The 17,311-nt window shown below is 53.7% G+C and overlaps 1 protein-coding gene across 3 annotated transcripts in view; it reads left to right on the forward strand.

The window, feature by feature from the left end:
• The first annotated feature begins 4,478 nt into the window (after nucleotides 1–4,478).
• SPRYD3 (SPRY domain containing 3) overlaps nucleotides 4,479–17,311 on the forward strand; it is a 40,171-nt gene continuing 27,338 nt past the window's right edge. For 2 of the 3 annotated variants that reach the window (XM_073319135.1, XM_073319137.1), the window contains exons 1-6: nucleotides 6,319–6,428; nucleotides 10,905–11,051; nucleotides 12,243–12,318; nucleotides 13,131–13,255; nucleotides 14,530–14,665; nucleotides 15,072–15,260. In XM_073319135.1, the coding sequence (XP_073175236.1) occupies nucleotides 10,924–11,051; nucleotides 12,243–12,318; nucleotides 13,131–13,255; nucleotides 14,530–14,665; nucleotides 15,072–15,260 (654 nt within the window). In that variant the 5' untranslated portion in view covers nucleotides 6,319–6,428; nucleotides 10,905–10,923. Of the gene's footprint in view, nucleotides 4,595–6,318; nucleotides 6,429–10,904; nucleotides 11,052–12,242; nucleotides 12,319–13,130; nucleotides 13,256–14,529; nucleotides 14,666–15,071; nucleotides 15,261–17,311 lie in introns of those variants that run through there. The other variant, XM_073319136.1, reaches the window with a different exon arrangement.

Here is a 17,311-nt window from a genome sequence, read left to right on the forward strand (position 1 = left end):
TGCCCCCCACATCCCAAGAGGTAGCTCCCTCCTATCCTATCTGATTTAGTTGGGGTTGGTCCTGCTTTGAGCAGGCGGTTGGACTAGATGACCTGAAGCCCCTTCCAACCCTGATACTCTATGATTCTATCCCTCCATTCCCAAGGGGTCAGCTCCCATCTCCATGCCCCCATCCCGAAGTGGGAGAGCCCATCTCCATCCCCTGCCCCATTCCCAAGTGGGGGGCCCCATTTTCATCCCCCTCCATTTCCAAGGGATCAGTTCTCATCTCCATCCCCCCCATTCCCAAAAGATCAGCTGGCTCCCGTCTCCATCTCCCCATTCCTAAGTGGGAGAGCCCATCTTCATCCCCCTCCATTTCCAAGGGATCAGCTCCCATCTCCATGCCCCCTTTCCCAAGTGGGAGAGCCCATCTCCACCCCCCATTCCCAAGAGATCAGCTCCCATCTCCAACCCCCCCCCATTTTCCCAAGTGGGAGAGCCCATCTTCATCTGCCCCAGGCCAATTCCCAAGTGGGAGAACCCATCTCCATCCCCCTGAGGCCCATTCCCAAGTAGGGGAGCCCACCTTCATCCCCCCCATTCCCAAGGGGTCACCTCCCACCTCCAACTCCTCATTCCCAAGTGGGAGCTCCGATCCCCTCCCCCCCCCAGTAATTTCTCTTCCTGTGATTTGGATCTAATTCTCTGAGCATCTCTTTTGAAAAACCAAACAACCCCCCCACCCTCTCAACCAAACAGAAACTGCTTTCATTTAACCCAACCCCAAAGAAGCAAAGAGCAAACAATTTCCTGGTGCCCAATCCCTGATTTCCCCTCCTTTCCCTGGGGGCGCTGGGCTGAGATCATGGTTCCCCCCCCTTCTTCCCTCAAAAGTACATTTTTTTTCAGGGTCTGAATGAATATTGTTGCCTTCGCATGGAGCCTAAATGCCTGGAATATTTCATGCTTCCAGCCCATCTCTGTTGTGTAATCCAATCGCCGAGCTATTTCCCTTCCCCTGTCTAATTCTTTCCTAAAACATAACACATCATTTTTACTGCTGGCCTTTGTGTGCGCAGAGCTGAGTCTTAAAACAATGTGCTTATTTGGCAGGCTAGGTCTACTGATTAGAGCGGGGCATGGGAGTCAGGCCTCCTGGGTTCTTGACTAGCGGTTAGAGCAGGGCCCTAGGGAGGGTCAGGTCTTTTGGATTTCTTGCTCTGAAAGGGAGTGAGTTCTAGTGGTGGCAGCAGAGGGCTGAGGGTCAGGACTCCCGGCTTCAGTTCTTGGCTCTGGGGGAGGAAGTGTTGTCTAGTGGTTAGAACAGGAGGCACTAGGAGTCAGGACTCCTGGGTTCTATTTTCAGCTCTGGAGAGAGTGTGGTTTAGGGGTTATAGGAGGGGAATGGGAGTCAGGATGTCAGAGCTTTGTTCCTGGCTCAGGGAGGAACTGTGGTCTAGTGGCTAGAACAGGAAACTGGGAATTAGGACTCCTGGGTTCTATGAACAGCCCTGCCACTGACCGTGTGACCTTGGCCAAGTCACTTTCCTTGCCTGTGCCTCTGTTTCCATGTCTGGAGAGTGCCGATGATATTACTTTCCTATCTCTCTTGTGGGGCTTTATTAATGTCAGTAAAGATCTTTGGATGTTGTTAGTATTTCTTGGAAATTTTCACTGCTCATCTCCAGGGTTTCTGTTCTGGCTACTCCCCCCATTGCTTCCAGCATTTTTCTTTCCTTGCTTCTGGTTTTCAATAATCAGCTTTTCTTACATGTTTTAAAAACAACAAAATTCAGTTTTCTGTTGGTTGCCGCTCTTGCAAATCCTTATAGGCTCCAAGAGCATGGGAGTAAGAGGAGCAGACAGAAATCAGTGTTACACGGCTTTCCCACCCAGTGCTTTCCAGCCAAATCCCTTCCGAACCTGCAGCTGGTCAATCCTCAAAACCCTCCAGGGATGTAGGCGGGTCAGTATTATTGGCCCTATTTTACAGATGGGGAAACCGAGGCACAGAGCCCATAAAGGGTCTCACCCAAGATCACAAGTCTGCCATAGAGAAAGGTGCCGAACTCAGCATCACCCTCAGCAAAGCACTGTGCCTTTAGCAAATGGTTGTCCCTGGAGCCTGAATGGAGAGACGCTTGGGAATATTGCACGCTTCATTTTCCTTTACATCAGTAGCAGCACACACACACACACACACACACACACCCCTGAAGATGCCCTGGGCCTAGTGGATCGAGCACTGGGCTGAGACCCAGGTTCTAGTCCCAGCTGCTGGGTGGCATTGGGCGAGTCACTCGACCTGCTGGTGCCTCAGTTTATTCACTGGGAAAAGGAGGATCGTGACCCTCCTTTGTAAAGCTCTATGGCTGAGAAAAGCGAGGTGTTGTCATTAAGCAGCTCCACTTGGAGGGGCTCCAGTCTTTCAAAGGGCTGAGGAAAGAGGTGCAGTTAATTAACGGTTCACATGGCTGTTGAACTTGAATTTGTATCAATCATACCCCAGGGACAGGACCTCTCCCTGGTAAGAAGTGGCTGTTGCAGATGCTTGCCACCGGATGGCGCCCCTTAACCCTTCGCTTTCAGAGGACTAACTGGGTGCAGGGCTGCGAAGCCACCTTTGAAATGCAACCGAGAGCTGCAAGCAAAGCAGGGCTAGTGATGGACAGGCCTCTCTGCTTTCTCCGGCCTGAAGCTGTGGGGGCAGAGGGGGGACCCCCTGCTCAGAGTTGAGGGGGGGGGGCTCTGATATTGTTCAGGCCATCCAAGAGGTGATGATTTCATTCTGAGCAGGACTCCCAAGTGCAGCTCCGTCCTCTGGAACACAATCAAGCAGCCCTGGGAGGCAGCCACAGTCCACTTCCCATAAACAAGGCATTCTTCGGCCCTGAGCGGAACATGCCTCTTACTTTTCCTGAGATCCACCCTCACTCTATTTGCATTTCCCCATTTTCCACCCAGGATGCCCATGCACGCTGCCCCAGGACAGGATTTTAACACCTAGGGCCTGATCTCTGTTTACTTTTGTCCATGACGTTCCAACGGGGAAAAAGAGGCGGATTTGTAGCCGGGAGTGAAATCAGCCATGGGAACAGCTTCTCAAGGGATGTGGCAAAGGCTCCGTCCCTTGGAGTTTATGAACCAAGCCTGGATAGCTTTCCAAAGGGTAGGCCCTGACTCAGCCATGCGCTTTTGGGCTCAATGGAGGAATTAGCGGGTGACTTACTTGGCATGTGCTATGCTGAAGGTCCGACTGTCTGTCTCTGGCACTTACAGCACGATTACCATACATCTGAGTGCTTCCTAATCTTTAATGGATTTAGCCCCACACGACCCCTTGGGGCAGGGCAGTGCTACTATCCCCATGTTCCAGATGGGGAAACTGAGGCAGAGAGAGTGAAAGGCCGAGATCCACAAAGGTATTGAGGTGCCTGACTCCCGCAGCACCTCCTATCTGGGCACCTGAACAGGGAGGCAGATTTTCAAACCAGGCCGTTTCGTTTCAGGGGGCTGGGACCTGAGCTCTTTTGACAACCTGGTCTCAATAGCGCCAGGTGCTTGGGAAAATCTGACCCTAAGACTGCAGTCTGCAGGAGTCTGGTGATCTCAGCTATGCCCCGTCGGCCCGGACAGCGCCCCCTGCTTGTACCTGTGTGCAGCGGGGTGCAAAGTGCTCCTTGACCCGAATTCCCCCCTCACTCTGCCGGCAGCATTTAAACCCGCTTTGCCCAGGTGTAACTGACTAATGCAAGGTGCCAAGCAGGGGAGGATCGGACCTGAGGGGGAGGACTGGGATCCAGGGGTTAGAGCAGGGGAACCGGCGCCAAAGCCCTCAGGCTCTGTACTTGGCTGTGTGGTCGAGGGGTTAGAACAACAAAGTGGGAGCGGGGACTCATGGCTTCTGTTGCCAGCTCTTCCACGGGATTCCTGAGAGATCTTCAGCAAGCCATTTCACCTCCACCCACTGGGTGGATGTGCACCATTGTCCCCTGCTGGATGGGAATCAGACCTACTTCACTGTGTGTCATAGGCCCTCTGCTGCAAATGGAGATTCTCCTTTAACTCCAAGGGCTGGGCTGTTGGAGCAGGTGCACCCGAGTGCTGTCCCTGCTAACACTGGGAAGCTCTGGATGCCTTCTGTGTGTGATGCAGCGACAACCACAGAGCCCTAGACTGGGGGCAATAATTTAGTAAGGGATGATGCAACCCACAGAAAAACAGCGATTCCCCTAGCCGGGGAGCAGGGAATTTGCATTTCCCTGGCTAGTCAGATCTCCTCCATGCTGCCTAGCAATGAGGAGGTCCTGTCTCAGAGCTGTGCTGGGGGTGTGTGTGTGTGTGTGTCAGAGGCTCTGGTTTTGCATCATCCTTGCCCGTAGCTACTGCAGGCCATCAGGTGACCCGCCTGCTCTTGCCAATACAGAGGGGTTTTTTGCTCGGGTGCCCTGGCTGCTCCTCAGCCCAGAGGACTCACTGCAGTGCTCTGAAGGACATGAGGCCGCTCCAGCAATCTGGACACCTTCCCCTTCATCCTGCGGCAGAGCGAGTGACTGGACGGGCACGGCTCGCTGGAGGGCTAGGCTGGGACGTCAGCCAAGCAATGCTTGAGGTAACAGGGGAAGGGAACATGCACGGAGCCAAGAGCCACGGCTCAGAGGAGAGAGGGACCTCAGGCTCAGCCTGGCGGGGTGGGAGTTACTCCAGGAAGGAATTTGGCCCACGGTGTAAAAATAGAAGGTGGAGTTCAAATGCAGGCATGTCTAGGATGAGGAATGGAGGCAGCTCCCTCCCAGCATGGCGCAGAGGGAGCTCTGCTATGGGGGTGAGAGGGGCCATAGCAATTTCAGTGCAGGAGCTCAACTCAGGGCCTGAAGTCTCACAAGTACAGCCCAGGCAGCGACAGGCTTTTCACCTGCCTGCCAAGCTGCTAACAACCTGGAGTTGCTGCTGAAGAGGAGCCACTGACCTCTCTCTTCAGCTCCTTCTAGGGCCCTCCTCACTGTATGAGTTGAGCCCTCCCCTACTCGCTGATGGGAGTTCACCCTCACAGCTCTCAGGGATTAGTCCCGTTTTACAGATGGAGAACAGAGACACGAAGTGGATTAAGTGACTTGCCCAAGGTTAGCCAGGGGAGTTTGTGACTAACTGGGAACAGAACCTGGGTTTTCTGTGTCCCAGACTAAGGCTCTACCCACTAGCCCACCCTTCCAACACCAGAGCCAAAGATTGAGAGGAAAAATAATGTACGAATACCATCGCTTGCAATTTTGTGCATCTCCTTCTCATGCAAACTAATAGTAACCAGGACTTGGAAAATGTATGACGTTGATGACCTAGAGGCTAGACAAGCCAGCCTACTAGCCGGAGGTTGATATGTGAGACAGCGTGGGTGGGCTCACAAGTGAAGTCCAGGGGCAAGTGGAGAGAATGGGGAGGGAGCTGGGACTCCTACTGGTGGGTTGAGGGGTGTTGTCTCCTCCCCTCCCTCCCATACCAACCAGCACCTAAACAGTATGACAGGCCTAGGTCCTGGGGAAGGGGGCTATTGTCCTTGCCATGATTGACAGCATCCTGGAGGACCCCTTCCCTGACACAGCCTTTCTAGTCACCCACCATTCTAGGGCCATGGGGGTGCCCCCCATTATATGATCCAGTGGTCCTTCTCACTTACAATGCCCGGGGATCCCCCATCATAAAACCCTAGGGTATCACGCCCTTGTAAGACTTGGGTGGTCACTCTAGTGTGAGGGCCTTAGGTAGCACCTCCTCGATTCTAGTACCCTGGGAAGGGGGGCCCTTTAAAGGGCCCTGAGCTGGAACCTTTCCTAGCACCCTGTGGAAGTCCCCATTAAGGGGCTCTAGGTGGCGCCCCCATTCTAGTCCCCAAGGGTCCCCCATTCTAGGGCCCTGGGCCCCCCCATTATAGGACCCCCCAGTCTAACGCCCAGGGGTCCCCCGTTAAAGGGCCCTAGTTGCCCATCCCCATTTTAGCATCCAGGGATACCCCCTAGACTCCCCCTCACAGTCTATGGCCCCCCAAGTCCAGTGCCCGAGGGTCCCCCAGTCGAGGGGCCTCGCCCCCTCCCCCCGGCTGTCTGCAGCCCAGGGACAGCGTTTAGCCCCACCCCGCTCTTTACGTCATAATCGCGCGCCCCGAGCGCGGGGCGTCATCATCAGCCGCGCATCCGCCAGAGCCGCCAGCGTCACATGACCAGCCCCCGCCTCGCGCTCTCCCGTCCCAGCCTCCGATCGGTGTGTAGCACTGCCCGTCAAAGTGGCGCGCTCGGGGATTGGCCGGGCCGGCTGTCGGGGGGCGGGAGGGAGGCAGGGGAGAGCCGGCGGTGGGGTACCCGGATGTGAGCTGAGGCGGGCGGTGGCGGCCGAGCGGGTCGGGAGAGAAGAGTGGGGAGGGGTCCATGGAGGGAGAGGACGGGCCTGGCTGGGTAAGGGGGAGCCCGGGCGGGGAAGGAGAAGGACGGGGGGGAGGGGGGATGCTCTGAGCCCAGGGTGGGTTGTGGGGAGGGGATACCTGGGGAGAGGGAAGGAGAGATACCAGGGAGGAGGGGATACCCAGGGCAGGTGAGGAGGAGAGGGAAAAGGACGGGGGGAAGGGGAGGGGATATCTGGGAAGGGGGGATCCTGGGGAGAGGGGATACTCAGGGAAGGGGAGGGGATGCTCTAAGCCCAGGGTGGGTTGTGGGGAGGGGATACCTGGGGAGAGGGAAGGAGAGATACCAGGGAGGAGGGGATACCCAGGGCAGGTGAGGAGGAGAGGGAAAAGGACGGGGGGAGGGGGAGGGGATATCTGGGAAGGGGGGATCCTGGGGAGAGGGGATACTCAGGGAAGGGGAGGGGATGCTCTAAGCCCAGGGTGGGTTGTGGGGAGGGGATACCTGGGGAGAGGGAAGGAGGAATCCCAGGGAGGAGGGGATACCCAGAGGAGGAGGGGAAAGGGGATGCTCTAAGACCAGGGTGGGTTGTGGGAGGGATACCCCAGGTGAGAGAAGGGGGAGATGCCCAGGGCAGGTGGGATGCAGGAGGATAGGGAAGGGGGATGCCCTGGGCCTAGGGTAGCTGAGGGGGGAGGAGATACCCAGGGTGGGTGAAGGGAGTGACTGCCCAGTTGTGGGGAGGAAGCAGGTGTCCAGGGTGGGTAAGGGAAAGCGGGGAAGGGTGCCCTGGGGTCTGGGTAAATTAAAGGGGGGGTGCCCAGTGGGATGTAAGGGGACGCCTACAGTGATTTAGGGGGGGAAGGGGAGAGGACACAAAGGGTGTTCCGGGAAGGGGAGGGAGGATGTCTGTGTTCCCCGGCTGACAGGAGGTGAGTGTGGCAGGTGCTTCATGAGTTGGTGCCCTGGTATAGCTAAGTACCCTGTTGTGGAAGGTGAGTGGACAGATGGCAGTGGGTGCCTAGTTATAGGAGGGAAATGGATGAGGTGCTGGCGGTAGCTATGGATGTTCTACTTGGGTATCTGCCTGGGTCCCCTAGGCAGTGTGTGTGTGGTGGTAGGTAGGGCCCAGAGATCATGGGAGGAGAGGTGGGTCTGAGGACTGGTCATAGGACTAGGCAAGTGCTGAGGGAATGTGCAGGGGGTGCTTCTCCTGCTGGCTTTTTGGCATCAGGAGTCTCTATTCTAAAATGCCTGTCTCTGTAGCATTGGCTGTCGGAGCTAGCATACTGACATTATTAATAATTCTTCATGTAGCACCAGGAGCCTGCTGGGTGCATTCCAGAGTAGAGCAAAGTCTGTGGTTTGCGTGGGAACGGCTTAGGTTCGAAGGCCAACTTTCCCAAAGGGGGTCAGTGATTTGGGGTACCTTAATTTATTAGGATTGCCTGCATCTTGGTCCTGATTTTCAGAGGTGTTGAACAGCCCCAGATCCTGGTGACTTTGGTTGCAGATGTGAATGCTGAAAATCCCTAAAAATCAGGCCCGAGGTGCTGCACTCCAGTTGAGAATCCTGAAACCACTGGCGTCGTTTGAAAACTTTAGTCTGAATGACTGTGAAAGGCCCTTTATTTCAGTTGTGCTGTGCTCATTAGAGGTGTAGGTATTGCTTGATCAAACCTGAGGTGAATGGAGCAGATGGGCTCTGTAAAGTCAGGTTTCAGAGTAACAGCCGTGTTAGTCTGTATTCGCAAAAAGAAAAGGAGTACTTGTGGCACCTTAGAGACTAACCAATTTATTTGAGCATGAGCTTTCGTGAGCTGTAGCTCACGAAAGCTCATGCTCAAATAAATTGGTTAGTCTCTAAGGTGCCACAAGTACTCCTTTTCTTTCTGTAAAGTCAGACACTACTAATCTGACACCACCTATGCCCCATTTGGCTTCCTTCTGACTCCAGGAAAAGACAAGACTCTTTACCCTACTGCTGAGCCTTGTGATTTGTACATGGAGGTGATTTCCTTCTCTGCCCCTCTTCCAGGCTACTCCACGGTGAAAAAAACTCCAGTACCTGCTGCTGCTAGTGATTTTTCCCAACAGGCAGAATGAAACTGATGTGAGGCTGATCAGTTTCATGGCTGCTTGGGGAAGATCTGAGCAGCAGCAGAGGCACTGGGGCTGTGTCTATCTGCAAACTGAGGCCTGGTCTACAATTCAAACTTGTACTAGCATAGCTAATGTCATCTGGGGAGGCAGTGCTCTTATACCGCTAGAAAGTCTCTTTTTGGGGGTGTATACTGCTATGCTGGTGCAATTGTGCTAGCATAGGCTCTGCCACGTAGACATAGCCTTAGGAAGCATTGTGCTGCACAGGGCTCTGGTCACATTTGGATGGTTCCAACTGTTAGAGTTGGAAATGTAACTTCCTTTTTAAAAAAAAAAAAAAAAAAAGGCATCTTGGATCTCTGTAGAAATAAATGGCTTAGTTGCCCTTCAGCTCGGCTCCTTCTCGCCTGTGGAAGCTCCCTACTCATCACTGGAGTGTGGGTTTTTCCAGCTCTACATTTGGGTTGTACTGATGCCAGTGGCCTTGAATAAATACCAGGCGTGTCTTACTGGTGCTCTGATTGCACTAATCTTTCTATCTCGAGTCTCAAAGGCAATAACCCTTCTCCTTTTCCCCAACACACAGGTCACATTTTTTGCTAAAACTCTTAAAGGGATTTATGGTGGGTCCAAGTCCCTGTGAGCTTCTGTTGTGTTTAGGGATTGGTCAGAAACCAACTCCTTTTGGGGAGGCTGGGCAGGTTCACCCTGATGATCTCTGCTTCTCAGCTGGGGTTGCAGCTCTTCCAGCTGTCTTGGAAGTTACAGGACTTCTCCCTGCCCTACCTGTCATTTCAGTCACTATCGAGATTGACTCTCTCCTCCGATCAGTCCGTGATGCCAGCCTCTGTCGTCCTCTTGTTACATTTTCAAACAAGTGGCTTCATGCTTTGTTCCATGCTGCCCTTCATGTTTGGGAGGCGCTCCCTGTAAACATCCACAACGCTACCTTGTCCTCCTCCAAGACTCTCCTTAAAGCTCTGCTTTGCTTTGGTGCCTACACAAAACTTAGCAAGGGTTTGCCAAGACACTGCAGGTCATGTGGACCAACACTGTTTCCTTGGGCTCTCCCATTTGTCTGTATCCATCTGTTGTCTCTTGCCTTATGCTTAGATGGTAAGCTCTTCGGGGCAAGTGATGGTCATTTGTGTGGTACCTAGCGCAGTAGGCTCCTGGTCCATGACTGGGCCTCCAAGTGCTACAGAGTACAAATAATAATAATTTAGTGCTGTTCCGGCTGAGCAGACAGTCAGTGACGTTCATGTTGCCATCTCTGGTCTGGGAGCAAAATCCCTGTTAGCCCTTGTCTCCGGCATCTTTCCTACACTGTGGGACCTGCCAAATCCCAGATACTCAATGTGTGACTCCCAGCACTGGGGGGTTAGTTTTGGGAATGGGGGGTGGCAAGGGGCCGTCTTTGGAGCCAGGGGATCAGAAAGGTCTCAGCGTTGTGTGAGGGATGGTGGGGTGAAGAGAGCTGGAAACAGCTGCAGGGTGTATCGGTCTGGCTGGGTTGGATTGCATGGGTTAGAGGAGGCAAGGTTTCTTTGAGTGCTCGGGGAGGAATAGCTGTGTGTATGGACACAGTGTGGCCTGCGGGTGAGGCCAACATTCTGTTGTAACCAAGTGCTGCTTTCTCTCTTCTCCTTCTCTGTACCCCCTCTGTGCTTTGAAGAGTGCCTCTGTTTCCAGTTCCTGGTGTCTCTGTACAGCTTTCCTCTGGCTGGTGTATTAGCACCAGAGAGTGGTGTTAGCATTCAGAGGGTCAAATGAAAACTATCTCGCCACTGGCATGTAGTCTTGGCCGTTATCTCTTTATAGGTTTCTGTCTTAGTGGATAGTAATAGAGGAAGTGTTTTCTTGTGGTTAGAGCTAGGTCTGGGAGTCGAGACTTCTGGGTTCTACCCACTGGCTGGGATGGGAGCTCAGAGGTTGAAGCAAGGGCTGGGAGTCAGAACTCCTGGATTTTCTCCCCTCTTCTGCTGCTGACTTGTGTATACGTGGGCAAGTCACTGCCTCTATCTGTGCCTCAGTTTACCCCGTAGAACAGGGATAATACTTAACATGAGTGGTGCAAGACTGACTATCAGGTGCATTATGCATATTGTAGCATTTGATCACAGCCTGAGGCAGGAGAACAGCAGTGCCTGTCTGGCTCCCGATCCCTCCGAATAATGTAACAGTTCACACAGTGGATTGCTAGGTGTGGGATGTAGAAGGGCCAATGGAGGAAGTACATGCTGTTGCTGTCTTTCAGTGATTCGAAGAGCTGGGCTTCCAATGCCCTAGTCTCCTCTGATGTCTGGATAATGCCTTTTGGCTGTCTTGGCTTTTCAGGAGCAGAGACTGTATCTTGGCTGGTGGACTCCAGGGTCTCATTCCACCTTGTACGTGCTAGCCAGCTTCTTACCCCCTTCCTTTCAATAGGTTGACTCTCACAGCCATAATGGATGACTTGAACCTGCACTACCGGTTCCTGAACTGGAGGAGGAGGATCCGGGAGATTCGGGAGGTGCGGGCTGTCCGCTATCAGGAGAGATTCAAACACATTCTCGTGGACGGGGACACACTGAGGTAACTGGCAGGACTGGCAAACTGGATAGTGGGGGCGGAGCAAGGAGCAGCCATAGCAGGGGATGGCCTGCAGTCTTCTCGCCTAGCATGGGGAAGGCGTCTGTTGTGACCGGGTACTGTCTCGCTCTGCCTCTGCAGCTTGGGAATGAAGCAATAAAGTGAAATTGTTGAGGTCTCTGAAGGCCTTGCTTGAGATCTCCAGTTTGGTCCTTTCTCTGCGCTGGGTGTTGCACACAAAGGTGTCGGATGGACTCTTTAACCTAAGCATCTTCACTGAACAAATGATGCATCCTGCGGTTATTCCAGTGGGTTGAGACTCACAAAAATTTAAGCTGGAAAAGGCACCTTGGGTCATTGTATCATCCCCTCCTCCGTCCAGTGTTGTTGGTTAGGACATGGTTGTGATGTACAGTACATTCTTCTGTGCTTTGTCCTGACTAATGTCCCAAGTGACAAGGCTTACCTAGAGGAGATAGATTCTTTTGTGGTTCTGTTCCTGGCATCTCCCGTAGGCAATCCCTTGTCCCTCTCTGTGCCTCAGTTTCCCCATTTGTAAATTGGGATGGAGGGAAGGATACTGACCCACCTTGCCCTAAAGCATAAGTGTATATAACATGCTTTGAAATGCTCTAGAACTACAGAATGTTATTTGCAGGTGTGGTGTTTCCAAGCTTGGCAGGTGGCTGATTGGACTGAGCTGCAAATCCCACAAGTAAGGGGATTGGGGAATGAGGGGCTTCTGCTGCTAGGACCAGCAGCCTTGTGGCATGCCCTAGGACTGCAGCCAGGAAGCAGAGCTGTCCAATCTAAATGCTCCAGAGTGACTTGTGATTTTTGGGGGCCCAACTTGAGACACCTCCAAGGGGCCTGATTTCCAGAGTGCAGGTGCTCGGGTCTGTCTGAGAATTGGCCCCCTCCAAGGCATCTCACATGGGGCACCCAAAATTGCCAGTTGCTTCTGAAACTCCAGGCCTTAGTCTCCTGCCCAGGGGGCACTTGGCAATGAATTGGGTAATGACTGTTCCATTCGCCAGCTCAGCTGGCAGATAAGCATGACTGGCACCTTCGCCAGATGGATGTGGTCGGCTACCCAGCCACATGCTCCCCACACCCTGACTTCCCTTGTCATTTAAAGTGCCTAGCCCAGATCATGATGTTTAAGTAACCCAGCCTCTTATTTCTTGTCTGCAGTTACCATGGGAACTCCGGGGAGGTTGGCTGTTATGTCGCCCCCCGCCCACTGACCAAAGACAACAACTACTTTGAGGTAAACTTGCTTTCTGGGGCTGGGTGAACTCCCTGGGTCGGAGCTGATCTAAAGATCCTTCCGTGTGTGACACCACCTCTTGTCCTCTCTTGCTAGCCCAGCGTGCTGCGTCTCTGTGCTCTGCTGGCTTCGCCATATGTTCAGCCAGGGATTTCTGTACTGAGATTCCTGGATGCTAAAACTGACATGGGCCTCCTGCATAACACCAGCCAGAGAATTTCTCCCAGTTACCCCTGTAATGAGCCCCATAACTAAAGCAGCCCTTCCAGAGAGCCATCCAGTCTGGCTCTGAGTCCTTAAGAGTTGGAATCCACCACTTCCACGGGTGGTTTGTGCTGGTGGTTAATGACCCTCACTGTTACAAATTGGTGTCCTGTGTCTGGTCGGAATGTGTCTGGCTTTAACTTCCAGCCATGGGTTCTTGCTCTTCCTTTCTTTGCTAGATGAAAGAGCCCCTTAGTATCCAGTGTTTTCTTCCCATGAAGGTACTTCGTGATCAGATCACCTCTCGGTCTCCATCTTCTCTTTGATAAGCTGAACAGGTGAAGCTCCGTTCTTGGAGATGGAGCCTGGCTGCTACTGTTGGTTTTTTTCCATTCTCCCTCACTTGAGCTTGGAGGGTCTAAATTCTCTCGCCACCCCGTTTCTGGAGGTGCAGCCAGCTTGTTGTTGCGCAGCATGGCTGTGTCCTGGCTGATCACCTGAGCCACTGTGTTGGTGTGGGCAGGTGCCGACGAGGAGCCGAGCCCATGTTCATGGCTGGAAGTGTTGCTGTTTGAATGGAAAGTGATTGTTCTCGTAACTACTTGCAGGTGTCGATTGTGGACAGTGGTGTGCGGGGCACCATTGCCGTGGGCCTTGTGCCACAGTATTACAGCCTGGACCATCAGCCGGGGTGGCTGCCTGATTCCGTGGCCTACCATGCTGACGATGGCAAGTGAGTTGGGTGCCCCCCTGCTTGCCAGATTAGCGGAGCGTTGAGGCGTGGCTGGGGAGCACATTGGTGTGTGCGTTTCCTGTGGCATTTCCTGAGCTGCTGATTCAAAAGGGCTCAGGGGGTGTGGGGGGAGTGGCGGAGGGAGGGAGGGAGGGAGGGGCACAGGCTGCTTTGGTTGAGGCCTGCTATACAGGGGGCTTTAGGTGCTGGCCTTTGTCACAGGGGCTGTGACTCTTGTGTGGAGTGAATGGGGGGTTGGGTGGATGCAGGAATTAATTTGATCAGCAGTAAAAGCCCTGAGGAGACCAGTGGCCCAGCTAGCCCAGTGACCTGTCTTCCCACGGTGGCCGGTTCCAGCTGCTTCAAAGGGAATGAACAGAACAGAGCAGTTTATCGAGGATCTATCGCCTGTCCAATCCCAGCTTTTGGCAGTCAGAGGTTTAGTGGGGAAATGACACGTAGATTGCTCTGGGTATCGCTCAACACATAGACATCCCCCCTTGTGCTGGAGCTGCGTGTTCCTTCTCTCTGTGTAAACCTTCTGGAAAACGTGCCAAGCTGCCACTGCCATGGAATGTCTGGTGCTGTCAGCCCTAGATTCTTAAGCAGGCATCAGCATCCTGCTGGGCGCTCCACTGAGCTGCTCCATTTGCTTCCCTTCCGAGGCAGCCCCACATCTGTGGTGAGGTCTGTACCCTCTGTGCTCATCCCCTCGTATCCAGACAGGAAGAACGGCCCAGGGGTTAGGGCACCAGGCTGGCACTTGAGAGACTTGAGCCCAGGTCTCCCAGACTTCTGGGGTGATCTTGGGCAAGTCATATAGTCGCTCTGGGCCTTGGTTCCCCATCAGCACCTGCCTCACACATACCATACATTAAAGATTGTGGGGTGCTCAGAGCTCCGCTGATGGGGGCCAGATAAGTACCTAAGATGGATAGACGGCCAGTCCGAATTAGCTGGCTGCCAAGCTGTCAGATGTCCAGGCAGCTTCTTGCAGGGGTCAAGGTAACTGCATTGAGGTTAGCTGGGTGCTACCTGGAATTCTCTTAGAGACACCTGGAATCTTACTGTGCGAATGGGAGGGTTACTCCATTGATGATGCCCTGACAGTGTTTTGTGTCCCTGCGGAGGCCCAGGGGCCTATAGGCACAAAGTGTTCCTCCCTCCCCTGCTTGTTAATTTTGCCCTTTGTGCCGAGCCTGGGTGCCAATGAGTCTCACGTTGGGGCATCTGCGATGCTTTCCGAGGTCATTCCTTGCTCTTTGCACCCTCAGGCTCTACAATGGCAGAGCGAAGGGCCGACAGTTTGGGACGAAGTGCAGCTCGGGGGATCGGATTGGCTGCGGGATCGAGCCAGTTTCTTTTGAGGTCCAGACAGCCCAGATATTCTTCACCAAGAACGGAAAGAGGGTACGAGCTGCTTATTGGAAATGGTTGTCCATCTGGCTGGGTTTCTTACTGCTTGTGGGGGAGGGATCTGTTGAAAACCAAGTTGCTGGTGGAACTCACCTGTAGTCATGGCTTTGTGGGCATCAGGGCAGGCTCTGCAGAGATGAGGACGGGCAGAATGTGTGAGCTGCTCTTCCTGGGGCTAGATCCTCTAGATGCAGAGCAGGCTTCCTCCAGTGACATGGCTCAGCTGTGACCCACAGAGACCCCCTGACCCCATAGGGCAGAGGTTGGGGTTCAGCTCCCATGGCTAACTCTGCTACTGCTGGCAGGATTGACTGAAATACCAGGGACCTGTCGTGCTGCGAGCAGGTGACATCAGAGGTACAGGAGGCTCACGGAGGGTCTTGCTGGCTGTATCCCGTAGGTGGGCTCCACCATAATGCCCCTGTCCCCGGATGGGCTCTTCCCCGCCGTGGGGATGCACTCGCTGGGAGAAGAGGTTCGGTTGCACCTCCACGCCGAGCTGGGCAACGAGGAAGACGACAGTATCATGATGGTGGATAGCTATGAGGATGAGTGGGGCCGGCTCCACGACGTGAAGGTCTGTGGCACGGTGAGTGAACTGATGGGTCGCCCCTGCAGGGAGCCCGGGGCAATGTCTGCCTTCAGCTTAGGTGCAGGCTTTGAACCTGGTCCTTCCTTAGAGCGAAGGTAACCCAGTTCCTGCCATTCCCCTGCCCTGGGTCTCCTCCCCTCTCCAAAGAGAGCATCTTAACGCTGGGGGCAGGGATCTACGGAGCACGTGCTATGCAGGGTGTTGGCTGCCGACCTAGCTGGCAGGTGATCAGGGTCCCCTTGAGGCATTGGCCCCTCTCTACAGCAGGTGCTGTGCTCTGTGCTGGAGGGAGGGAATGGTCTGAGCTTGACGGATTGGCTCTGTGCTTGCGTTAGTTTGGGTTCTTACTGGGGTTACCAGGGGCTGTGATGTCAAACAGGGAAATTCCTCTGAATCCAAGGGTCTCTGGCAGGAAGGGCGCAGGTTGGAATAAGGTTTTAAAGATTCTCCTTCCCTGCCTTGTAAGCTACAGTGGCTGCTGCCATTTATACCGTGATAGCCTATAGACGCCCCATTGTGCTAAGCGCTGGACAAACCCAGAACAGATCTGCCCTGAGGAGCTGACAAGCTAAGTCTAAAATGAGAGACAACAAGTGGATACAACAGTGGGGGAGCCTAAGGAGCCAAAGAGACCAAACTGGCATCTTTTCTCCCCAGCTGCTACCCAGAGAGGTAGCATGGTCTAATGAGCGTGGCTCTGGACTGGGAGTCTGGAACCTTGGTTCTCTTTCCAGTGCCTCGGTTTCTCCTTCTCTGAAACAGGGACAGTGATCCTGAACTGCCTGCATACAGTGCTTTGTGATCTGTGAGGGGGAAGTGCTGGCTAATTGCTAGATAGAATTAGCATTACCCAAGAATGTGCAGGCTTGTGTGATCTTTTCCTCCAAAGCCAGATTGTTGGCTCTGTTAATTCCACAAACACACAGATGCTTATTTATTTTTAGTCAAGCTCGAGGTGGGGGTAGTGCGGGGGATTTCCCCCTACCCCCTGGAAATTCATCAAAGAAGTGGAATTGTTCCAAGCAGCTCTTTTGAAAACCCTGCTTGGCTTTGCTTTTTGGGCACCCCGGCAGCGATGCATGATCTCATAAGTGATCACCGCCCAGTTAGAAGGTAGAGCCTTGAACTCTTTGCCAAGGTGCCTCAGTGCCTCCTTTCCGCTCGGCACTGGAAAGCAGCAGGAGTTGAAAATTTGGGACTAGCTGTGTATGATCTGTGCTTAGCTTGGGAGTTCTGAAGTCACTGGGTTGGGCGCTGCTGCGTCACAGTCCAGACACTCGCTCCGTCCCACTCGGCCTAGGGATGAAAGTCTTGAGGTCTCTCAGGACTCATGGCTGCCATTCTGCCCCACTGATTGGGGGCATCTTTATTAACTGTATATAACTGGGAGCTGCTTTCTACCAAGATCAGTTCTGAAGATGTGTCCTAGTCCCAAAAGCATTTATACTGATGCACAAAGTGCTTCTAGCCCTGACTGGCTGTGAGGTACAGGGCTTCGCAATCGCTCTGACGCCACACTTCAGCCATCTTTGCAAAGCACGGTGAGATCTGTGGTTATTAGCCCCTTTTTTACAGATGGGGAAATTGACTGGCTGCAATCTCTAGGGCAGTATAAAATCTCGGAGTCCTGACTCCCAATCCCTGACTTTACCTACAGGGCTATGCTCCCTCCCAGAGCTGGGGATAGAACCCAGGAGTCCTCACTCCCTTTCCTCTGCTCTCACCCATGGGCGGCCCCGCCCTTAGAGTTGGCAAAGCCACTCTTTACTGATCCCACCAGGTGCAAAGCCTTGGTCTGTCATGAAGAGGGCTGCAAAGCTAACAAGCCAATTGGCTCTGTTTCAGCGTGAACCTGTGGAAGGGTATGAATGCGTCCTTGGGATGCCCGTATGTCATTGGGGCTGCTGCAATACACAATGAGCTTGGCAATTGCATCTGTCTCTCTGCAGCGCGACCCGGTAAAATCCCCACTGTAGGCTGCTCCTGTCCGCTCCTGAGAGCGACGCGGCTAGTGGAGTCCCACAGGCTGGTTCGCTTGCCCCTGAAGC

Source organism: Lepidochelys kempii, chromosome 20 (assembly GCF_965140265.1).
Source record: "Lepidochelys kempii isolate rLepKem1 chromosome 20, rLepKem1.hap2, whole genome shotgun sequence".
In the NCBI taxonomy this organism is placed as follows: domain Eukaryota; kingdom Metazoa; phylum Chordata; order Testudines; family Cheloniidae; genus Lepidochelys; species Lepidochelys kempii.